At 43.5% G+C, this 17,296-nt stretch overlaps 1 protein-coding gene across 3 annotated transcripts in view; it reads left to right on the top strand.

Annotated features, from left to right (window-relative positions):
- LOC117516329 (NT-3 growth factor receptor-like) overlaps positions 1-17,296 on the top strand; it is a 442,081-nt gene that overhangs the window by 264,119 nt on the left and 160,666 nt on the right. For all 3 annotated transcript variants that reach the window (XR_004562366.1, XM_034177281.1, XM_034177282.1), the window contains 2 exons: positions 13,010-13,122; positions 14,450-14,636. Coding sequence is in view for 2 of the 3 variants with exons in the window: in XM_034177281.1 (XP_034033172.1) it covers positions 13,010-13,122; positions 14,450-14,636 (300 nt within the window). In the remaining variant the exon portion in view is untranslated. The remainder of the gene's footprint in view (positions 1-13,009; positions 13,123-14,449; positions 14,637-17,296) is intronic.

The following is a 17,296-nucleotide window of genomic DNA, read 5'->3' as shown; positions in this document are numbered from 1 at the left end:
CCGTCATACTACAGTGCCCATGATGCATTGCATTTCCTTTTCCGGTGGCCATTTTAAAACATAGATCGACTCTGTCACGTAAAATTGTTTTGTTACAGTAAATTAATTGAGATCCTACCGGTATATTTTTAATTTATAAGTCGCACCGGAGTATAGGTCGCACCCCAGGCCAAAACATGTAAAAAAGTGCGACTTATAGTCCGGAAAATACGGTACTCACTTGTTGAAAGCCATCAAAAGCCGCCTCAATTTTACAAATGGTTTTCAACACGGAGGTGTTTATCCTGTCGCGGCGCACACAGATTCACCGAGTCGTCACGGAAACGACTCGGCGAATTTGCGCGCACGTCTTTCATTAAAAAATGTCCTTAAACAGTGGAATGTCCGCATAAAGTCCTCATGCCGGCCTCTTCTGAATCTTCTCTGTTCTCTCACAACGTCCTGGCTGAATTAAGCCTTAAATTAGGATGTTTTCAGGTTGAAACAGGCCGACGACGGCGCCTGGAAGCGCTGCAGGACGTCCCGCTCTGTGGGAAGTCCTTACAGCGACAGAAACACCCCATAATCTCTCATCAGCCGTTAAACTTTTCACCGAAAACCAGCTTAATTTCTCGAATAGTGTCCACTCGGATATTCTTCACAGGTCCAGAAAAAATTTTGATAAAGCAACGCGCACCGTCTCGAGCAGCGTGTGAAACAAAGGAATTCAGCCGAGAGGACGGGACCACATCTCACTCAAGGCCTGTCCACAGGGAAATGACGTCACCGACACGCGTGAAAAAACTCACGCATGCGCACGAGGGTTCAAGCATGATTGGTGGAATTGCACGTCATTCAAATCCATATAGTTAAAAAAAATAAAAGGGTCGGTTTATTGTCTAATAGACCTCGTAGCAGTGACTGTAGGAACGCACTTATTAGTGTTTGCATTGTGCTAAACGGGTCCATCCATCATCATATGTCTGACCTACACAGCCGCGTGTTTGTGCGCGCACACTCCTGACCCACAAAAAGAGCTGTTTGTGAGAACATGCTGTCATATGTAAATGTTTCATAAATTATCCTGTCGCCCGGCAATTAAAAGGCCATAAAAACATTAAACATCTCCTGCATCATAAAGGAAGAGTGTGTCTGCTCTTCAGCGCACGGTGGAGACACATTAACCCATTTCATTTTCCAGGACTCTTTTATTCGTTTTTGTAGAATAATCACCTCTACAGTCTGTTTTAATTGTACATCAGTAATGTGTCACAATAGATGATTTTTCTTCTTTCAGATAAAATCGTGTCTGTTGAGATCTTTGATGCTTCTGAGGTTCTTAAGTTGTCCGAAGTCATGAACTGAAATTTTGACGTGGAACTGTTAATGACGTGTGATCACATGAGGAGGTCTGTGGATTGTGAAGGAACATCATCTAGAACATTTAGCTGAGTGTTGAGGACTCCACCAGCTGGAGAAGGTCAAGGAGAGGTCCTCTCTTCACCTGGCTATGGCAGACAGATGGTTCTTTTACAGATGTGGGGATGGACTGGGTGGTGCGAGGTGGTGCCTGATGGTGCCGTGGGACCAGCACATGCTCCCAAACGTGACTTCAAGCTTACCTGCATTTCCATCCCATTGAGGCTGATCTACTGTTGGGATGTGAATATGTCCAGATGTTCCTGACTCAGGACAGCCTGATATGATAACAGAAAGAATGATGCCAGTTAGTGATGCAAATGAACAGCTAATCAGATCAGTTGGCAGCTTTGTGTGTCAGAGTCCAAGTCTAAATCAATCGAGGTCTCCACTTTGTTTCTCCGGGGTGTCCTGGGGTGTCCTGGACCCGTTTGACTGCTCATTCTGCGTCTTATCACCTTTTTGTTTAACCCCAGCCTGTCTCAACTCATGTGTCCTGTGGTTGTGAACTTTGGGTCATGATTGAGATGTTAAGGTCACAATACAGTTGACTTGAATGAGTCTTTTTTGTCGGGAAGTGGGACTCATCGTTAGCGATAAGTGGAGAAGATAAGTGGAGAACCTCTGACGGGTTCAGAGTGGAACAGTTTCTGTCCAGGTCTGTAATCCACCTCTGGAGATTCCCTCTGGGTGTGTTCTGGAACAGACAGCTGGGATGGTCGTATATCCCATATGGAGCAGGAACGCAGTGCAGTCCACAGGAGGATCTGGAGGGTGTGGCTGAGGAGAGGCACTGCACCTCTGAACTTCTCGTCTTAACCTGCTGTTAGTGCCCCCCACCGGCTCACTGTCATGGATATGCGTCCTGGAAGGCCTCAGTTTGAAACGTTGTCCATAGACTGTATTCAAACATAAATAAATAAATAAAATAAAATTCAGGGTTTTTTTTTTACAGAAAAACAAAAACAGCATGTGTGGTTGCTAGAATATTTCTGTAAAATAATAATAATAAATAAATAAATTAATTAATTAATTATTAACTGAAAATTATGTTGTTTTTACAGGGGAAAACCAGCAGCTGTGGTTGCTAGAATAGTTTGGTAAAATAATAACAATAATAATAATAATAATAATAATAATAAATAAATTGATTAATTAATTAATAACTGAAAATTCTGTTCTTTTTACAGGGGAAAACCCAGCAGCTGTGGTTGCTAGAATATTTCTGTAAAATAATAATAAAATATACTACAGTATAAAGCAACGGTAATTTACAAAAATAAAATAAAATAAAAGCAGAATGGGGTCCAGACCCCATTCTGCTTTTATTTTATTTTGGGTTTTCCCCTATAAAAACAACAGAATTTTCAGATTTTAATTGCCCATGTTTCACCAGGTCAAGGACACGCCCCGGTGTTCTGGATGTTCTGTTTGGGAAGCGAGCACACTAACTGCTTGCGGCGCCATTCTGTCCCATCTGAAAATGTAACACACTCCTGAATCCATTTTATCCTATTGATGATTCACCTACTCAGTTCTAAAGAGATGTTATTTTTTTTTCATAACACGCCACAGTAACATACTTTGTGCAAATACAGTAAAAACACGCTCACAGGGCAGTGTGATGTGCAGTTCATGAGCGTGTTTCCGAAGTGAAAGGTCCCAGGTTCAAGGCTGCCTGAGGCTCATTCTCCTTAAACAGTTGGATTTGTGTCAGAAAAACCACTTCATCAATTCTGCAGTAAACCTCCTGAGCAAGATGAGAACAGTACAACAGAATCTCATCGAATGGGAGAAGAATTAGTTTAAAAACAGGATTATAACATTAATTTAGCCAGAACATTTTAAAAAGTGTTGGATTTGCTGTTTTAAAATGTAAACTCTTCATATATACTCTAAAACGTGCAGGTTGTTCTGTAAAGGTATTTACATATTTTTACAGTATTTTTCCTACAATAGATTTTTTTATTTTATTATTATTTTTTACAGTGTTGCAGTCTAAACCGTCTGTACGATGATACGCACCGGTGTAAGACCTCCACAGCTTCCATTTAGCATATTTCCCACTTGCAGGCTGGAGCGTCACAGGATCGCACCGCAGGGGAACCGTCTGAAGTTTCTCTATACAGGAGCTTAATTTCACATGTGCGTTCATACTCTCACAGCGTTTGCTTATTGCACTGAGAAGGATTTGAAGCTCGGACCGTTTTATGGGAAGGCTTGTGTGCGTAGATGACTCACACCTCATCACATTCATCACACCACATGTGTGCACGTGTGTGCAGCGGGCACGCTCGGTTTATTGATCCTGGTGAGGAGCAGCGGGTGTTTGTGGGCGTTGTGATAATGCTACACTGGCAGTATTTGACTTTATGGAGATGAGCAGCGCTGCCTGCACCAGACAGAAAAACAAGCAGCAGACATGCAGTGGCTGTGGATGAAGAGTGGGCGATAGAGCATCATGCCAGAGAAACAGGCTGCTGCAGTCACGGTGCCGAAAACTGACCGTTAAATTAGCTCCAGCTGTTTGCTGTAAAAATGCAGGAGTGACTTCTCTCTTTCTTCAGGGCCGTACTCCAATATTTATGAAATTCATGAAAGACATGAGCACTGCATCTACATGGACATTTGCGTCGGTTCTCCAAACAAAAGGAACAAAAGCCATCGCAGGGCTGAAACAAACGGTGCACGCTCCACACACCAGAATATAAATGTACATGTAAATATACATCTGTGGATCGTGAAAACAGCACCCTGCTGTTGCCGAGTGTTTGGTGGGTCTGTATGTGTGAAAGATCCCAATTTTACCACCAAAAACATGTCACAGTCTGGAATTACACATTAAAGGAGCTATATCATGCTTTTTTCACCCCCCAAGAGTCAACTATGTGCATATTTATGATATTATCTTGCCTTTGGCACAATGGAGTGCTCATTTGTTGTGTAATATTAGTAGTTTTGGGGCTAAAGCCCTCCCTCTCCCAGTGTGGGTGCCGCCCACTTCATGACGTCGTGCCTGAGCCGGTACATGCGCTGCTTAGCGCCGCCCACGACAGTTTGTCAACAATTTACTAAAGATGGATGACCGTATTGTGGAGCCGTACGTTCTATCAAGTATCGAGGATAAGTGGCAATAGCATTAGAAAACTTTTTTTTTTACTTACAGCCACAGTCTGTCCACCTGGGTTTATTGTGGGTACAGCGCCCGTTTTAAGTGTTAATCTATTCGTAAATCCACTTAGGTACTGGCCAAGGTTTTCTAGGCAGTCATCAGTGAAGTGACGGTCGCACACCGATAGTTGACTGGTTTGTTTCAGGCTTACAGAGATGAATTTCAACCACTTCTGACGAGTTGAATCTTCTTTGGGGGGGCTAAATAAAGTCCTGTAGCTTTCACAACCAAAGGCACACTTTCACCTATGAGACATGACGTTAGCTAAACAATAGCTTGAGAAGATTTGTGAAAAGGCAGCTTCTACTGCACGTCGGAGCGTAAAGTGTTCGCGGACTTCACGCTGAGAAAGTGGGCGTGTTGTTGTGCCAGAGCGGCAGATCATAACTTCCTGTAGGGGTGTGTCCACGGCCATTGTGACGCAACAATGGCAATCGGCTCATTTTCTCTACCCCGGGCGGGTCTAAGACTAAGGCCGCTGGATCCAGCAGGATTGCTCAAACAAGCATAAATGAAACTAAAAACCACTTTGGGGGTGCTTTTTATGAGGAATTAGCCATGTAAGAAGGTAAAAAAAACTCAAAAAAGTTGACTTTGCATGATATAGCTCCTTTAAACATGCTGTGAGAGAGTTTACACTCACAACCGCCAAACCCAGGGTCCACCATGTAGGACACACACACACACACACACACACACACACACACACACACACACACACACACACACACACACACACACACACACACACACACACACACACACACACAGTGTAAACCGACATAGCCGCTGTCTCAACAACAAAAAGTTTTCACAATTAAATTCTTGTAAGACAATTTCAGCAGAAAAGGAGACCAGCCCATGGGGTGGCGGCCAGGTGAGCCGAGCCAAGCCCGTCTCAGTGACATGTTGGACCAGCATGTCCACCATGAGAGCCCTCAACTCACACAGTCCTCAAGGAGGCATATAAGCCAGTGGAACTGCTGTGCTGCCATAAGGTACAGATGGCCTCAATCATCTCGGTTGAGCTCTTGGCGAGCGCTGCTCCTTTGGCCTAAGTTGTATCAGTTCCACCACTAGCAAGGACTGCTCCACCCATCTTGGCTCCACCAACAGCGTGAGTCAGTGCTCTGGCTTTATGGGGTCATTGTGTCCCCTGGGCCCGTCTCTGGCCTCCAATCAGACTGGAGGGCCGCTGGCTCCATACCTGAGCTAATGGTTACCTCAACATTGGGACGTTGTGTAAAATGTAAATAAAAACAGAATACAATGATTTTCAAATCCTCTTCAACCAATATTCAATTGAATACACCACAAAGACAAGATATTTAATGTTCATGACTTTATTGTTTTGTGCAAATATTTGCTCATTTTGAAATGGATGCCTGCAACAGATTTCAAAAAAGCTGGGACAGTGGTATGTTTACCACTGTGTTACATCACCTTTCCTTCTAACAACACTCAATAAGCGTTTGGGAACTGAGGACACTAATTGTTGAAGCATTGTAGGTGGAATTCTTTCCCATTCTTGCTTGATGTACGACTTCAGTTGTTCAACAGTCCGGGGTCTCTGTTGTCGTATTTTGTGCTTCATAATGCGCCACACATTTTCAGTGGGTGACAGGTCTAGACTGCAGGCAGGCCAGTCTAGTATCCGCACTCTTTTACTACGAAGCCATGCTGTTGTAACACGTGCAGAATGTGGCTTGGCATTGTCTTTCTGAAATAAGCAGGAACGTCCCTGAAAAAGACGTTGCTTGGATGGCAGCATGTGTTGCTCCAAAACCTGGATGTACCTTTCAGCATTGATGGTGCCATCACAGATGTGTAAGTTGTCCGTGCCATGGGCACTAACACACCCCCATACCATCACAGATGCTGGCTTTTGAACTTTGTGCTGGTAACAATCTGGATGGTCTTTTTCCTATTTTGTCCAGAGGACACGATGTCCATGATTTCCAAAAACAATTTGAAATGTGGACTCATCAGACCACAGCACACTTTTCCACTTTGCGTCTGTACATTTCAAATGAGCTCGGGCCCAGAGAAGGCGGCAGCGTTTCTGCATGGTGTTCATGTATGACTTTCACTTTGCATGGTAGAGTTTTAACTTGCACTTGTAGATGTAGCGACGAACTGTGTTAACTGGTTTTCTGAAGTGTTCCTGAGCCCACGTGGTACAATCCTTTACACAATGATGTCGGGTTTTAATGCAGTGCCACCTGAGGGATCGAAGGTCACGGGCATTCAGTGTTGGTTTTTGGCATTGCCACTTAGATGTAGAAAGTTATCCAGATTCTCTGAATCTTTTGATTATATTATGAACTGTAGATGATGGAATCCCTAAATTCCTTGCAATTGAATGTTGAGAAACATTGTTCTTAAACTGTTGGCCTATTATTTCACACAGTTGTTCACAAAGTGGTGATCCTCACCCCATCTTTGCTTGTGAACGGCTGAAACTTTTGGGGATGTTCCTTTTATACCCAATCATGACACTCAAAATTAGTGTCCTCAGTTCCCAAATGCTTATTGAGTGTTGTTAGAAGGAAAGGTGATGTAACACAGTGCTAAACATACCACTGTCCCAGCTTTGTTGAAATGTGTTGCAGGCATCCATTTCAATATGAGCAAATATTTTCAGTTTGAACATTAAATATCTTTTCTTTGTGGTGTATTCAATTGAATATAGGTTGAAGAAAATTTGGAAATCATTGTATTCTGTTTTATTTACATTGCACACAACGCCCCAACTGCATTGGAATTGGGGTTGTACAAAAAAAAAAAAAAAAAATCATGACTTTATTAGTAGTAATTAGAGCCCGAATGATAAATCGCTTGGCCAATACTGTCAGTTGATATGAGCGTTTCACAGACACATCTATATCAGTGTTATTTTGCTGATATGAAAATTTATATTTTAGTGAATAAACAATGCAGAAAAACACTTTGTCTGTTGTAAATAGTGTCATTCCATTTTGTTTGTCCAGCAGAGGGTATTCCAATGACATTCTTTACAATGCTGTCAAGTATGAATGTGACCCCATCACCCCTTGGTCACATTAACTAAAAGAGACAGAGGCAAAGTGACCAGCTGCCATTCATTTTCAGTCAAAGTGAGTGTTTTACAGCAACAATAGACAAGTGCCCAGTATGCTGCCAGGGAGGCGGGGCCAAAATAAATGCAAAGTTTATTTTATGAAAATGCACAGTGATCCAGCATAGTGACTGCCAAGTTGAGTGAAGGCAGTGTGATGTGCATTGGAAGGTTGTTGGTTGGTTGGTATTTATTTATACTTATTTATAATAATGTTCATATTTAAACTGTAAAATATCAAATCTCAATTTTTTTTGTCAAAAGAGTTTGATAAGAATTTGTTTGGAATCATTGCCATTTTTTCATGTATATATCCACAAATATATTGGGATTGTGAATTTTTTAATATTGATATCAGCCCACCAATAAAATCAGGTTCTACTGCTGCTACGACGACTACTACTACTACTACTTATAATAATAATAATAAATATTTAGATAAGGCTTTCCCATGGAATCAAACACTAACATAATAAACTCCAATAACAGAAGACTAAATCCAGATCATAAAAAGTAAACTACAACAGTGCAGAAAAACCCTAAATTTATTGAGCTGATAATACAGTGAAATGCAACTTATACTCCATAAAATACAGTAAATTTTATGGCCTTATTTCTATAAACCTGACAGCACGTGTCGTCCGTCCGCTCTCGTCTCGCTGCCCGTTGTTGGAGGATTGTCATTGTGGAGTCTGTGCAGCATCCAAAAATTCACAAATAATCAAATCATACATCAAAAAGCTCCGCCTTTGTCACAACAGTCAGAGCCAGTCTGCCACAACACGCCCTGAAACTGATTTACCGTGAACTATGTCCTAACGGGTGTAGCAACACATCGTTAAACGTTACGTTGCTGTTAATTGTAGTTTAATGTGAGCCGATCCTCAGAGGATCGTTCTCAGTACCTCAGAGTAAAAACGGACAGCGAGCAGGTGGTTCCCATAAAAAAACATATTTTTAAAATATTTTAGTCACTAATAGCAGCCTGTAGATTCAGTGTGTGTGTGCGTGTGTCTGTGTGTGTGCGCGCGTGGCCGTTAACTGCACGCGGGCTCTTTGTCAGCTTGCTAAAACATTCACCATGCAGCCACTTTTCCAGACATTATGCTGCTGTAGTTACACCACATTCATCCATGTGACGGGCGCGCCGCCAGTGCCGCATCGATTCACCGGAGAACACTGAGTGCTTCTGGAGGAACTCGCTACAACACAGGCCGCCTGTTTCTGGCTGGAAATAATGCACATTAGCAAAGCTTCCACACTATTTATGTGCTTAGTTTATGGGAAGCGTAAAAACAAAGTGTGACAAATTACTGCCGCGGTTGTAACAGGCGCACGTGTCCAAAACGTGAAGAGATTTCATGCAGGATGTTGGCGAAACTGTGTGATTGCACACTGCATGAAGGAGGAGTTGAGTCGGATTCACTTCTCGTGCTTTGACTGTTTTCATGTCATCAGGCTCAAACCGTCGTCATGTCACTTCGTTAGGCCTGTAAAAATATTTGGCCTATACTGCAAAAGCGAGATGTCTGATGGTTAATATAATGACTGCTGGAGGATGAAAGGATGAGATGTCCCCAGTGTCCTGCCAGCTCAGCAAACTGAGGGCAGCTCATCACAGGCCACACCCACCGACACGTCCACTCAGCCTTCATGGACTCCATCACTTCCTGTTGGTGAATTGGTGGTAAGCGTCGCAGCTCTTGTGATTTTTCACGGTGGCGTTTCATGCACGTTACTTCGACTTTAATTCCTTGTAGTTGCGGCAATCCCTAGATGGCGAGGAAGGTCATCTCCTGGTTGATTCCTGAACAGGATGGTGGAATTCTACATCCAGGATCAATCCAGAGATGCCTGTCTGTGGGTTTGTTTAATGTGGGAATGCCGTCGCATACGCGGTTCATGACAGATCCTCAGTCTGGCCTGATGGCTGGAAAATCCCAGATGACTGGGCTCTGACGACCTGCTGCAGCCTTCATCCCCCTTCACAACCACTGGGTTACAAGCCATCACCTCGTCTGCCTGATCTGCTCTTGAGGACATCTTGTTTCACTGGAGCCCCGCTAGCTGTCTTGTGTTCAGGGTTCCTGGTGGGCCTTCATGGCTACCATAGTGGCCACGAGGTCCCAGTTTTGACAGGCCATAGTTCTTCCACTCACACTTTTCACTGTTACTGCTTCCGGGAAGGACACTTATGAGCGTGCACCAAGATACGAGGTCTGTCAATAAAGTAACGGTCCTTTTTATTTTTTCAAAAACTATATGGATTTCATTCATATGTTTTTACGTCACACATGCTTGAACCCTCGTGCGCATGCGTGAGTTTTTCCACGCCTGTCGGTGACGTCATTCGCCTGTGAGCACGCCTTGGGAAGGAGTGGTCCCGCCCCCTCGTCGGATTTTCATTGTCTGGAAATGGCGGAATGATTTGGACTTTTTTTCCAACAGAATTTTTTCAGAAGCTGTTAGAGACTGGCACCTGGAAACCATTCGAAAAATCTATCTGGCTTTCGGTGAAAATTTTACGGGCTTCACAGAGAATAAGGTCTGTTACTACAGCTTTAAGGACGGCTTTAAGGACGCTCGGCGTGCCACACTCCGAGCTGCGATGACGTGGCACAAGCCACCGGACCATTTCTAAATGGATGGCTCTGTGGATACGAGACCGTCTTGTGCTCTTTCTCTGGTTATCACAAGAGCTGGACATCAGCCATTTTCCGGCAGATTTCACTTTTAACAAGAGATTTTGTCATGGAAAGCCGCGCAGAGGCTTCGCGCGTCACAACCGATTCGCTTTGGAGGCGAGACAAAGGAACACCTCTGTTTTGGCGTGTCAGAGGACAAGTTTGAACATGTCCAGCTCTCCACAATTTCACTGATACTTACTGGACTGGTAAGCATTGAAAGCCGAGATAGACATGTCCAAACTTGTCCTCTGACACGCCGAAACGGAGGTGTTCTGTTGTGAAGCCGACTGGTGCACAAAGGAGGAATCGCATGCCACTCATGAAAAACCGTAGCCACCTCAAACGCCTTACACAGCTGTCACCACAACCATTCGCGTACACCAGTGGCTGAAAGACAGCGATTGCCCTGCAAGTGCCCATTTGACACCCCCTCCAACATGTGTTGGCCCAATTCCAGGTGCCACACACAAACATCCAATACTGCTCGCTGGGCACTTAGAAAAGGCGGGGCTATTCCCGTTCCTGGCACGATAGCGGATTGCAGATGACCACATTCGAGCTGTCTGTGAAAATTGTCTAAGTGCTACAGAGTGTGCCGTTACCAAGCAACACACATGGTTGTGACTGTGCCTAACTCCCCCCCAACACATGTGGCCTGCGTGGCCTATAAGCAATGCACAAAACCGTCGCAGCTGTATCGTGCATGACTGTCCGACTGTCCTCCCAACAGCAGGTGGAATGTTTCGTGGTTCCCCATTTCGTTTTTTATTCGCAGAGTTTCGACCAGTTTCTGCTTCTTTTGCTCAACTTCGTTTTATGTGTGAAGGGGCCCTTAAAAAATACAAACATGGTAAATCTGTGTCAAGTAGGAGAATCGTGCACCTGCTTTGTGGAATGATCTCCCTGCATCAGATTCTGTGGAGACTTTCAAGTCCAGACTTAAAGCCCCAGTCACACGGCACTAACCAAGGACACTGAAGCCAAAACAAAAAAAGAAATCTGGACTTTCTGAAACATTGTTAATCGTTGTCCAGCTTTGTTTCTGTTGAAACTGTTGAAAAATGTGAATGAATCCTGACAACAACCTCAATTCGTCCGTATTCCATTTTGCTTTCTGTCTTGTTCAGTTACTCATCCTTTGCGTGGTTCCCGTACCATCAGTGTTCCCTGTGATTGTCATCCAACTGCGTCCAACCTCCCAAGTCCAACATCTTGCACCAACGTTGACCATATCTGAACGGATCAATAATTAAAGATCCGACGAGCTGAATGTGACTCGTCCATGTGTGGGACGAAAAGCAATGTTTTCATACAGAAACAATAGCGGCAAGAACATTGTATCAACTACTTTAACTATTTACGCATGTTGCAGCCATCTCTGACTGCAATGTGCATGTGCATGCACACGTTGTAGTGAAGACAAACCTTGCTGTCAAGACAACGCAGCTGCGGGTGTCTGTGGAGAGCACAGACTTGCTGCAGAAATGATCACAGCGTCAAGGTCGCCGTTCGTTTTGTTTTTCTCTTGTTAGTTTCGGTTTTGTTTCGGTCTTTTATGCGCTCCGCATGCGCAGACTTTTCGGTGATGGGAGAAGTGCCGGCTCATTCTTCCACTTTTTCTTGACGATTTGTGACTTTTTTTCCTTCGTTCAGCTCACGCCATGTGCCGTGTGACCGGGCCATAAGACGCAATTATTTTCCCTTTTGTATGGCTAGCATACTGGCATAGTATGTTACTATGCTGTTTACCCTTTTAAATTCATTTTATCAGTAAACGGAGCGTGCTGCGGCCTCAACTTCATCTAAAGTCTGGGTCTTTTATTGAAGCTTAGGGCTAGTGGCCGGCGAGCACCTTAGTATTTCTTCTGTTTTTCTTCTTGCTTAATGCTGACAAATTATACTGTATTTGTCTTTCTCCTGCCTGATTGTTTTTTTCTCTCTGTCTGAGGTGCGGCTTACTTGTGTGAAGCACCTTGAGGCAACTTTGTTTGTGATTTGGCACTATATAAATTAAATAAATAAAAAATAAATAAAAAGACACTCAGACAAGTCTGACGACTTCATAGGTTTCAGAATTAATTACAAGAATTTATGATGTGTTCAATGTTTTTGAAGAAGTTTTCATTTTGTGAAACAGTGAAATTGGCAAAAGTTTAATTTGTAACAATTAACAAAATGCAGACGTGGTGGTTTGTTCAGTCCCAGGTGTGAGACAGACACACACCTGTTCTCAGATGCTCATGAGCCCGATCAACAGAAGCGCTGACGCTCGTTCACACGGCCCTCAGAGGGATGAGCTCCGTTGTGGTCACAGCGGCGTTTTTCCTCGCCGTAAGATGATGAGTGTGTGTAGCAGCAAACAGAAAACTGTGTTTGCATGCAGATCAAGTTTGTCTGTAAACACAGAAACACAAGAACAGCAGCCGCTGCCGCCACACTCGCCAAATCGATTCCCACATTATGATGAGAGCAGCACATTAGAATGAAAATCCAGGTCTCGTCTCCTGGCGTCTTCGGGTTTCTATATCATCCTGTCATGTGCCGCAGCCGCGCGTCAGCGGTAATAATGCAACAAGATAAGACACAACTAGTGACAGGCAAAAGTCATAAAATCTGTCTCAGTTACAAAGTGCGGCTCGTCTTTCTTCTCCTCAGTTCCTCCATCCATCGTGAGACTGAAGGAGCCCGAACGCCGCCACGACACCTGCATCGAGTTCACCGTCCGAGGGTGGCCTCACCCGACCTTACGCTGGTTCTACAAAGATAAGGTATGCCTGCTTCATCTGTCAGCCTCACTGACACTGGCCACACACACACACACACACACACACACACACATGCACATATACATGACAAAGACAAACAAGAGTAATTTGTGTGATATTACAGAGAGAAATTAAACTGTGCCATCACAAAAAGTTGATTCTGTTAACAACAATCAGAGCGCCCGCTTCCTGTTTTAATATGTCATTGTGCAAAATGCAAAAGCACGTTAACCCTTAGTGTTCTAATGATGCTCTCCTGTGTCCTGGTCAATTTTTAATCATATTTGTAATAGTAGCTCATAGCTTTATGTTGTCTTCTATGTAATAAAGCTGAAATTCTTCTGAACATTTTGATATGGAACACAGTATTATACTGAAAGAAAATACCTTTAGAAGGGGGGATTTTTTAAGGGATGCTGAAATCGAGAAAATGTCCTGAGGGCTCTGAGGGTTACAGGGCTGTTCCACAGGAGACCGTTCTACTACAAATGGATGTATTCCCTCCTCTACCCTTGTGCCCTTGACCAGATGTGATAGGACTGTTCAACGTTGAACAAAAACCACATCAAATCACAATCAAACATATTTCAAGTCGTAGTCAGTACAAATATCCCGGTTAAAGAAGTTCAAATGTGACTGAAGCCTTTAAGACCATGTATACCCGGACATTACCACATACTATCAACCATTTCAAGAATTTTAAATCTGTTACTGATGATGGCCGTAACTACTGCGTATACCAAGTTTATTCAAGATTGTCAAAGATGGATCAAAATGTTACTGCGATGTTTCAAAACATACCCATATTTGCAATTCAGGATAAAATGGGAAGGAATGCCGCTCTGTGGAATAGATCCCTTGTTTGTACTCGGGGTCACCACAGCAAACCCGAGATAGATCTGCATCTTGATTTGGCACTAGTTTTACACCGGATAGCCTTCCTGACGCAACTCCATCTTACATGGAGAAATGTGGCAGTGGTGGGGTTTGAACCAGGAACCTTCTGCACTGAAACCAAGTGCACTACCCACTTGGCCACCACCCTGTCCTGTGGAATACACCCAATAATGCCTCATAATTGCCATTTTAATGGGGGGGTGAATACCTCCAGTGTTTAATCAATCAATGTAATATTTGGCAATTTCTCTGTTGATGAACCAATTTAATATTTGTAATGTCTTCTTCTGTTTTGGTGTAATCTTTTAGTGAAATTCTAAAATGTAAGACTTTATAAAACATCTAAACACTCCCTTTCATGATCCATTTTGGAGGATTTCGAAGTCAATTCGGAGATTTTTGCTTCCATTCCAAACCTCTCGGCTGTTTTCAGGAAATCTCCCACACCGAGTATGTGCGCCCGGAAATGGATTTTTTCCAGGACTACATAGAAGGCTGCCTAACCTTTAAAAATCCAACGCACCATGATAACGGCAACTACACTTTGGAGGCCAGCAACTACCTGGGTGTGGCCAACAGCACCGTGTACGGGCACTTCCTGGACAAGCCCTTTGACTTTGGTAAGTTTGGTTGTTGAATTTATATAAAGGTAAAACATGTATATTTTGTATAAGTCTATGAAAATGAAACATCTGTTGTGATACATTTCATCATTTAGTTATCTGCCCCCTTGTGGTCACTGGGTGGAAAGGGCGTTGTTTGTAAGTGATGTGGTTAATTCTAAACCTGTGAGCGGTTTATCGTCTCTGCGACTAAATGCTTCTCTGACCTTCAGATTGTGATTTAATTTTGGTTTCCACAGCAGTACCAAGCTCAGGCTTTAATTTGCTCATGTTTCTACAGCTGTGAGCAATGTTGTTACCATGGTGACTGATTAATGATGCATTAATGATAGTAATTAATGATGCAGATGTATTCAGGAAATTATACAATCAGTGTGAAAAACTGTTTAGAAATGGAGGTTGTAGGTCCATGTTTAGTTGTACTTATTATTATTATTATTATTATTATTATTATTATTATTATTATTTTGGAGTTCCTGACTTTTCAAGAAATCAAATTAAAGATACATTTTAAACTATGTAAACAACAGCTGCAGGTGACGGGGAATGATATGAGTCTTCCCACTGTCCCAAGCAGTGTTGCCGGTCAGCTCAAGGATCCCAGCGGCCAGACACTCGAGCACAGCCTCCAGGCAAATGTGGGCTCCGGCACCCACACGTCCCCCACAGCCGCCGCCCCCCAGCAGACGGTGGACACGGCCGACTGGAAACTGCAATCCAGCATGGGAGAAGCGAGTCTTCACCTTGGCTCTGGCTTTACCACCTGTTTTGCCTCTTCCAAACATGATTTCGTTCTAGTCTTTCGCTGTCAAAGCACAGAGAGAAAAAAACAAAACAAAATGAGGAATCAGTCAGAGAGTTGACTGATGACATGAGTCTTCTCTTGCCAGGAGCTCCACTTTATGCTCCATTCACAGCCTTATAGGGAGAAATGATCAATAAGTTATGATAAATCTGACTTCAGAAATCTAATCTATGTATCTGATTTGACCTAAGCACAAGTTTTCACCTCTTAAATGTAAATAACGGCAGAGAAATCAGCCAGAGAATCAACAGTGATTACAAGCGCAGAGCGTGAATTTTCCACTGACTGCTGCAGCGCTTCAACCTTTAAAGATGGGCGGCTCAGCGCTCCATGAAATAAAATACCTGTCTATTACGGGATGTTTATGGGTCCGCTCATGTTAGCTTTCTGCTGAGCTAACATTAGCTTTATACGAGGATTGGACAAGTTATGTGAAAATCCAGTAATATGATGTGTCTTAACCAGTGGTGGGCACAGATAACCAAAAAATTAACTTTGATAACAGATAGTCAGATATCTTTGATAAAGATAAAACAATAAACCACCCACAAATGTATCAGAAGTTACAGATAACCAATAAAGTCCAGTATTGTCTCTGGTACACTTACAACTACTAAGAAGCTGATTTTGAGTTTTAACACCACGATCGCTTCTGGTAGCATCAAAAGCAACAACAGATCCAAACAATGAGTCACCACTTCTGTCTTTGAACATCTTGCCCCCTGCTGGAAGCTCCTGTTTACTACATGGCTTCCAGCACAGAAGCAAGTTGAGAGGAGCCATGAAGCTCAACTCTCTACTCAATCACAAGCGCTGCTGTCAGGTGGAGGTCTTGGAAAATTAAGCAATGCTGAGTTATGGTTTGGTGTATACGAGGTATCTTATAAAACTAACCGGCAGTTTTATAAAAAAAAAAAAACTATATGGATTTGATTGACATGCGATTACACCAATCATGCTTGAACCCTCGTGCGCATGCGTGAGTTTTTTCACGCGTGTCGGTGACGTAATTTCCCTGTGGGCAGGCCTTGAGTGAGATGTGGTCCCGCCCTCTCGGCTGAATTCCTTTGTTTCACACGCTGCTCCAGACGGCGCACGTTGCTTTATCAAAATTTTTTCTGGATCTGTGAGAAATATCCGAGTGGACACTATTCGAGAAATTAAGCTGGTTTTCGGTGAAAAGTTTAATGGCTGATGAGAGATTATGGGGTGTTTCTGTCGGTGTAAGGACTTCCCACGGACCGGGACGTCCTGCAGCGCTTCCAGGCGCCGTCGTCGGCCTGTTTCGACCTGAAAACATCCTAATTTAAGGCTTAATTCACCCAGGACGTCGTGAGAGAACAGAGAAGATTCAGAAGAGGCCGGCATGAGGACTTTATGCGGACATTCCACTGTTTAAGGACATTTTTTAATGAAAGCCGTGCGGGCAAATTCGCCGAGTCGTTTCCGTGACGACTCGGTGAATCTGTGTGCGCCGCGACAGGAAAAACACCTCCGTGTTGAAAACCATTTGTAAAATTGAGGCGGCTTTTGATGGCTTTCAACAAGTGAGTAACTGAGAAATTGTTTAACAGCTTGGGCATGTTCCAACTTGCCCGTTAAGGTTTCCAACGGAGGTGTTTTTCCTGTCACGACCCCCCGCAGTCGGGTCCGGCCCGACTTGCGACTCTGCCCGCACGTTCTTTCATTACAAAATGTCCGTTAACAATGGAATGTCCGAATAAACTCCTCATGCCGACTTCTTCTGAAAGTTCTCTGTTCTCTGACGACTTACTGGGTCAACAGAGCCTGAAATGTGGAAGTTTTCAACTTGAAACCTCGAAGCGCAGATCGCCGTCAGGCAGCGTGGGCC

Source organism: Thalassophryne amazonica, chromosome 8, assembly GCF_902500255.1.
Source record: "Thalassophryne amazonica chromosome 8, fThaAma1.1, whole genome shotgun sequence".
NCBI classification, from domain to species: domain Eukaryota; kingdom Metazoa; phylum Chordata; class Actinopteri; order Batrachoidiformes; family Batrachoididae; genus Thalassophryne; species Thalassophryne amazonica.
Note: the sequence above shows the minus strand (reverse complement) of the source record. Positions and strands in the feature narration are given on the sequence as shown.